Source organism: Chenopodium album, chromosome 11, assembly GCF_948465745.1.
Source record: "Chenopodium album chromosome 11, dcCheAlbu1.1, whole genome shotgun sequence".
Lineage (NCBI taxonomy): Eukaryota > Viridiplantae > Streptophyta > Magnoliopsida > Caryophyllales > Amaranthaceae > Chenopodium > Chenopodium album.
Genome location: NC_137844.1, coordinates 1,956,201 through 1,964,202, shown reverse-complemented (window position 1 = coordinate 1,964,202; position 8,002 = coordinate 1,956,201). Strand labels below are relative to the sequence as shown.

The 8,002-nt window shown below is 31.3% G+C and overlaps 1 protein-coding gene across 1 annotated transcript; it reads left to right on the top strand.

Moving 5' to 3' along the window:
• Positions 1-424: 424 nt before the first annotated feature.
• Positions 425-1,060, top strand: LOC145568184 (uncharacterized). The gene is made up of 2 exons (XM_081627625.1): positions 425-880; positions 935-1,060. Exons 1-2 carry the CDS (start codon positions 425-427, stop codon positions 1,058-1,060), a joined length of 582 nt encoding a protein of 193 aa, XP_081483751.1.
• Positions 1,061-8,002: the final 6,942 nt, after the last annotated feature.

Here is an 8,002-nt window from a genome sequence, read left to right as displayed (position 1 = left end):
GCTATGTTTTTCTATCTTTCTTTCTTTCCTTCCTTATTTCTGCAAAAGGGAACCACCTGGCAACCTAAGTCACAACTTACATTGAATAAGCAATATGCTTGATATAGTATCAGAAAATTTTCAGGTAAGTGCATTCATAAATTAAATGAAATATCTCATGTATATATATTTCTTAGTGTTATTATAATTAGCTACCAACGATCTTTCAACTTTTCTACTAAGCAAACTCTTGCTCTTTTTACCTTATACTACTCATTTCCCACCAAACAAACACTCTCATCAACTCCATACCTTCTTTAATGTTTTTCTAAACTCTCTCTTTCATCTTCATCCCTCGGCGCCCCTTGGCCCGGCCCTCAACAACCATTTTCAAGGGAACCTCCATCATCAAATCAAATCGCGGTTAGCTAGTTGTTTTGTGGCTATGGAAAGAGGTCTATTGAGTAGTGGTAGTAGCAAAGTGAAAGATGGTTGGGAGATTAGTGAGAATAATTTGATGAAGTTTGACAAGGATTATCCTTATGGATATCCATGGCCTCCAAAGTATTATTCATGCAGCTTTTGTCAAAGAGAATTTCGGTCGGCTCAAGCTCTTGGAGGTCATATGAACATCCATAGGAGAGATAGGGCTAGGTTAAGAGATCTTTCTCTTAATAATAATTCACTAATATCTAATGAATTTGATCAAAACCCTAACCCTAATCCAAATCCAAACCCTAACCCTAACCCTAATTCTAATAACCCTATAATTACTTTCTCATCATCTTCTTCTCCAACAAACAACAACAACATCTATGCTCACCAATACTCCTTGGTTTCGCTATCTCTCTCCTCCATCACACCGCCGACAAAAGAAAGAAGAGATAATCATTCTCAAGATGTAGGAAAATGGAAACATGTTCCTCACTCTTCCATTGAAGATCATGATCAAGAGGATGAAGTTAGGGTTTTAAGTAGTACTACTCGCGCTCCATCTAAGGAAGTTGTAAGGTTGGACTTGGAGCTATGTCTTGGAGAGGCAAAGGAAGATTTAGATTTGGAGCTTCGCCTCGGGATTTAATAGCCTCAACCTCCATCCATCCTCTTTAGCTTGCAACTACATGTTAGGTTGTTAGATTATTTAACTAGCTTTAAATTATGCTACTCCATATATGAATTGATCTGTTAGTTTGTTCCCAAGAAAGTGATGAAGGAAAAGTTTATGGAGCTGCTTTCTTTTCTTTTGTCTTTGCCTTTTCAGCAACAACTACTTTGATGAGATCAAGTACATGGCTTTCAATAATTTTAAGGTATGGGCGCTAATTATTAAAAAAAAAAACAATAACAAAAAAGGGTTCTTTTAATTCTCCATTATTTAGATAAGTATGATTATAAACTATGTAACAGTATAAACTCTTTTGATTACTATTAATTTCATGATGTTACATATACTAGTAGCTTGTGATATGAGAATTAAGACTCATTGTTTATTTGGTTATTCATGTTAATGTTTTATAATATAATATCCAATTTTATTATTTTGAAAGAATATAATATCCAATTCTAGTATTAGTTGAATTGAAGTTTGATCTTTACAACTATCTATTTATCTATGTAAATTTGTAAAATAATTAATTAGTTAAGTAATTATCTATTTATCTATGTAAGTCTGTAAATTAATTAATTAATTATCTATTTATCTTCTGGCTCGTGTGTGTAAGTAAGTGTATAGACAAAAGGTGCTATATGACTGGAAATCAGAAGTCATAATTGTATGAAGAAATGATGCACATGAACATAACTTAAATGAAAGTATTCGTTGGTGGCAAAATCTAGCTTACTTCATCACTTTCATTGGGAAATGTGATCAAGCATATATTCGTGATACAATACTTCTTATACTGTTCATGTGCCTTAGCTTATATCTATTGTTTTGGAGTGATATATATTCATGTATCAATGGCTTATAAGATTTATATATAGATTATCATAGCTAATCATGGTGTTGTTGTCTTGTTGATGCTAGTATATCGATTTCATGTACAAAGTATGATATACTCCATAAGATATAATCGATATATCGACCTCTCCATCCGAATTAGAATCGGATTTCCTATAATAGTATTGTTTTATGGCTTCTTTAACTAAGTCACTACTTAAATCAAGTACAAAGTAGATCAATGATAGAATGAAACATTTTTTTACATTTTTTATAAAAATTTTAATCTCTATATCTTACATTGTATGTTGCCTTGGCATACCTCTGACCTAATTATGAGTGTTATACATATATTGACTTAATTAGAACTTTGAGTTTCAACTTGTAATTCAAGGTTAATTTTCAATTTATTAGTATGTCATGTATGTAATGAACCCATTTTCTTTTTACGTGAAATGTCATATTGCCATGTTTTAACTCTTTAAATAAGTCTAATAATTATAAACTTATACTTGTATTTTTTAAACTTTTGATATCTCTAATTATATTAAACCAATTAATATAGGAAAAAAAAAACTAAACCAAATATTACACTGATTGCAATCTAACAAACCTAATAATCATGTATTTATAATTTCCCCCTAATGTATCATCTCCATCAATACATATAGCTTGAATTGATATAAAAAGAGTTTGGTTTAATTTGTTGGCTATTAAATATCAATGATGTATGCTAAAATTGACATCCAAGTGTCATCTCCATCAAAGCTATCTCGATCAATCAACACACTTTCATGTCCATTTTAGCATACTTTCGTGTTAATAATTACCAATATATATTTACATGTCAATAACTCAATATAAATACCTACGTCCATGTTTCTAATCGGTCACCTACATGATCTTTTTCTCAATAAGCTAAGCTTAATTAATTCGTTTGATTAAAGTTGTAGATTCTTTAATTATCATACTTTTTAATAAAGGTAATAAAAAAGAAACATTAAGAGGAACATACAATACTATACATTTGTATCATGCAATTCATTAATACATGTACGTACAACATGATTCAATTCATAGTATAGTAAAACCTGTCAACTAAAACAAGTACACTATAAACTGCAGCTTAGTATACTTTTATGCTTTCGTCAAACGAATGATTTCATGGGACAGATATTATTGAGCTTCCCAACATCTGAAAGAGTACGTAAATTTAATTTTCTGATAGATATACACGACCGTTTTGCTAAAGAACAAAATAAAAAGGACCAATTATACAATTTATATTTATATTTTAGATTGAAATAACACTAAAAATATTTACAGTAGAAATTTTTATGTAAAAATATATATATAATTTTCGCATGTTCCCTAGATGTCTCTGAATGTCAGATCAGTGGCATGATGGCCTTTCTATATTTGACACACTTGTAAATTAGCCAAGTTGTTACTATTTTTAGCAAACACTCTCTTCTTCATCTTTTTCTCTCTCTTGTTCTTAGTACAATGAGACTATGAGAGATAATAGGATACTATGTTTATTACAAGTATGAACGAACCAAGTATCTAGGTTTATGTGTTGGTGAACGTATAATTTAGTAAGAAAAGTTACATATTGTGCAATATGGCGTAATGATAAATCTCTTCTAAGTATATACCTACGAAATTTAATTTATACAACCTCCGTTTCATATTACTCGCAACAAAGAAATATTTTATCTCACAAATAAGTTTTAATAGCTAAAAAGAAAAAGAAACTTGAAGTTAAACTTCGCAATGCCAAAAGCGAGCTAAAGTAATGTACTTCCTCCGTTCTTTTTTACTTGACCTGTTTCTTTTATCACGCTTGCCAATGCAAAACTTCAACGATTAATAACTTTAATTCTCCATAAGTAAAAATTATAAAAGTTATATATTATGATAGTAGTTCTTGAGACGAATTCAAAAATATCCAACATGAACGTGTTTTTCCTTACAAATTATTCATAAAAGACGGTCAAAGGAGGAGTGGTGAATAGTATAAAAGTCAAAGCGGGTCAAGTAAAAAAGAATAGAGGAACTACTTGTGTACAACCTAAGAGTAGGAGCTAATGCTTGAACACCTAGAAGTTTTAACCTAACAAATAAAGAGCACTTGGAACACTACAAGCGTCTCATCAACCAAAAAAACTCAAAGCACACCTTTAACATCGCATGCACTTATGCATTTTCTCATCATTGGAGATAGAGATGGAGTGATCCACTACTCCACTCCCTCAACCTCAATGCTAGGCTGCTAGCTTCGTCGTTTAATACAATAGAAATATATATACTACCTCCGTTAACTTTTATTTGCAACTTTGGGGGTATTATTTGTGAGATATAAAATATTTCAATGTTACAAATAAAAGTTAACGGAGGTAGTATATATTTTTTTAAAGGATGAGGTGTTTTATGCCTCGTGCCTTGGCAGCATATGTGCCTTGGCTAGGAAACAACATCCATACCTTGGAAACATGAGTTAAGCGTTCGAGATAGCTAGCTAGATTGAATAGAAATTGACTCAAGAACTATTACAAAGAGTCCATGATATCTTTTGTTACACCAGATCATATCCTTAATGATGAGTACGTGGCTGTGACAATATGATAACTAATAGTGACGGAGGGAGTAGTAATTATTTGGTACTCCTATATATCACTTTGTATTGAGTAAAAGTGAAAGAAGTATAAAAGGAGTGAGTGGGTGAAAAAGGAGTACAAGTTTTGTTTGGAAAGGAAGTAAATAAAGGCTATATTTTAGTGAAAGAAGAGGGGATGGCATAAAGGAAGCTAGAGTGAGTGAGTGAGTGAGTGAATGTGAATGTCTTCTTTCCCTTAAAATTACACACTATTAGTCGGCGCACGTCATTCTCATCATTCCTTTTCTTCCTCCTCTATCTTTCCTTCACATTATGCATGTATATATACATCCATCATAATATTATTTTTAAAAAAAGATTTCAAAGAATTTTTTTTTTAAAAAAAAAAAAGTTAAATATAATAATCGACCCTTCTCATGGATACATTTTCAAAAATTCATCTTTATATGACATCTCGTCTTTCATATTCATCTGTTTTTTAACGATAAGGTATATTATATTCGGTTAATTTTAATCTCGTGTTACTAGACTAAAAAAATACAAACGTACACAACAATGGGGTAATGGTGATGGGTCAACACTTTACCTTATTATTGTGTGATACTACGTATATATCCTGTCCATAAATGGAAATATGATTGTTGGCAATTAATTTGTCACTCATATTTTTTTGGCAAAAAGGCAAAATCTCTGGGAAATGAAATTGGCTCATGTCATTTTCGTAGTGGGTTGGCAAATAAAAGAGGCCCAAATTCGACCCATATTTTTGAGCCCATAAAACGTATAGACAGCCCAAAACACTAACTTGAGGTGAGGAGGCTTTGGGTTTCTCTTTTACAAATCAAAAAAATTATATCTATTCAAAATAAAACAATTTTCCCACCTATAATTCTCAAAAAATTTCATTTTGAAGTTTTCACTCTCATGTTATTTTCTTTCTTGTTTACTTTGTTTTATTATTAGTTTATATTTTCATCCATTTTTTGTAGGTTACACTTTCATATCATGATTATTAATTTTAACAAGATTTAAACATACTCTACAATTCTTCATATACTCCATAATATAGTTTTAACCTCTCCTACAAAATTGCACTTATTTTCTCCTCTTTGCACTCTTAACATCCTTAGCACTCTTGGAGGGAGTAGAATAGATAGATGAGGGCAAGCTAAAAATTAATATTGTGAGAGAGATAATATCACACGTTATACCCTAATTTTTTTAAAAATACTTTGCAAAGATCTTAGGTTGTTACTCGAGGTTCCTAATTTACTTTAATTTGTAATAATGCTGGTATTATCAATTTTTTTTTTTTATCTTTAATTCAATTATAACACGTCTACTACAGTAATCACACACATGGGTGGGCCATAAAATAAGTACACCTAGACAATATACCTAATTTTTTTAGATATCTCAGTCACATTCTTAAATACAGTCATAATAAAATTACATTTCCCAAAAAAAAAACTTACTTCTTATCCATGCCGTTTCGATCTTCTCATGCTTTAGAAAGTATAATATGATAATCTTATTTTATTTTTATTTTTATTTTTTAAAAATTAACAGTAAAAAGTAGAATAATCAAAATAAAAAGAAGACAAATACATTTGGTAAGGGGCGTGTTACATGGTTGCATCACTCTAGTAGTTGTCTATCATGTCTTTCCTAATTGTCCATAACTAGTAGAAGTCATCCCTTTTTCATAATTCTCTTAATCAATATATTTAAACACAATTTAATTCAATAATTAACACTAATAATACTCGAGCATGCTTTATTTCTTTCGAGCTACTCTTTGTCGTCCACCTTTACAATTAGTCCAGCTAATTAATACAACATCCATATTATGCCAAAACATTAATCTTAGCTAATTATATATGTTGTTTTCTCATTTGGATGAATATAACTAGTTATTTTCTAATTTTAAAAAAAGGAATTCTATATTAATTTTATAAAATGTATCATATTATATACACCTAAATTAATTTATCCTAAGATAAATTTAATAACGCATGCATTAGATTTATGTAGTGCTGTCATTTTCATTGGTGGACCAAAGGTGTCATTCTTCACCTACTAATTTGTATTCATCTTCATTTTTAAGGGTTTTTGTGTTCGTTTTCCTTGAATCAGCTTAACACGTACGTCATTTGATTATTTGAAAATGTAATTAATTGAGCATGTATGTATTTAATTTTAACTCTATGATTGAATTAGTAGAAGCTATAATATGTAACAGATACATTGGATTTAATTTGTATTTTTGTCAACGGTGCCAAATTTTCTAGGTCATTTATTAGTTAATATGTTTGATAATTGTGACGGTTATCCTAATTTTTGCCTCAGATTTTGGATTTGAGTTGACTATAACATTTCTGAATCTTATGTTTGTGTATTGTCAATTCATGAACTTCTAAATTCTAAAGGTTCTTAACAAATTATACTTGTATTGAAATTCTATTTATGTAGCTAACCTTTGTAACTAGTGTTACTTTAATTTACTCGTTTTCTAATCGATTAGGTATAACACCTAAGGCATGTTAGGAAGGGTTTCAGGTCCATAGTCTACTCACCTTAATTTCAAACATTTCACTTTTAATAAGTTCAAATTATTATATAAATATAAGGGTACTAAGTCCGCGTAGAGCTGTCAATTCGGATAAACGAGTCGGGTTTGGGTTGGGTAAGAGTGGGTTGGGTCAACTCGGGTCGGGTCAATTCAGCTTAATTCCATAACCTATGCGGATCGGGTTTGGGTTGGGTCATGCTTGAGTCGGGTTGCGTCGGGTCATACTTCTTATCGGGTTTGGGTCGGGTTAATAACAGGTCGGGTTACATTCGGGTCGAGTGAACAATATATAGGTCGGGTTTAATTCGGGTTAAAACGGGTTAGGGTAATTCTCGGGTTCGAGTCAAGTTCGGTTCAAGTTAATAATTTGCGGGTTAGAATCAGGTCGGGTCATTCTCGGGTTTGAGTCGGGTTCGGTTCAAGTCAATAATTTGCGGGTTAATTATAATCAGGTTGGGTCATTCTCGGGTTCAAGTCGGGTTCGGTTCAAGTCAATAATTTGTGGGATATAATCAGGTTGGGTCATTTTCAAGTCGGGTCATTCTCGGATTCAAGTCGGGTTATGTTCAAGTCAATAATTTGTAGGCTATAATCAGGTCGGGTCATTTCCAAGTCAGGTCATATTCGGGTTCAACTAACTATAAATAGATAATTATCATTTTTATCAAGCTAATTATTTCCTTTGGCTATAATATATATGGCAATATACTAGGGAAATGTACTAGCTATAGTCTATAATTTAGGAAGATAATTATTTCCTTTGACCATACAACAAATATATACTATATTTAAGTCTTAAATTTGAGGATGATGCTCCTTTCTTTTGCTTGCCTGGACCGACTTGGTCTCCCAAGACAAAATGTTTTGATCAACAATAATAAGGTGGTCTAAA

Coding starts and splice junctions, on each gene's coding strand:
- LOC145568184 (XM_081627625.1), top strand. CDS start 425: ATGGAAAGAGGTCTATTGAGTAGTGGTAGTAGCAAAGTGAAAGATGGT. Junction 881..934: donor GAGATAATCATTCTCAAGAT/GTAGGAAAATGG, acceptor CATGATCAAGAG/GATGAAGTTAGGGTTTTAAG.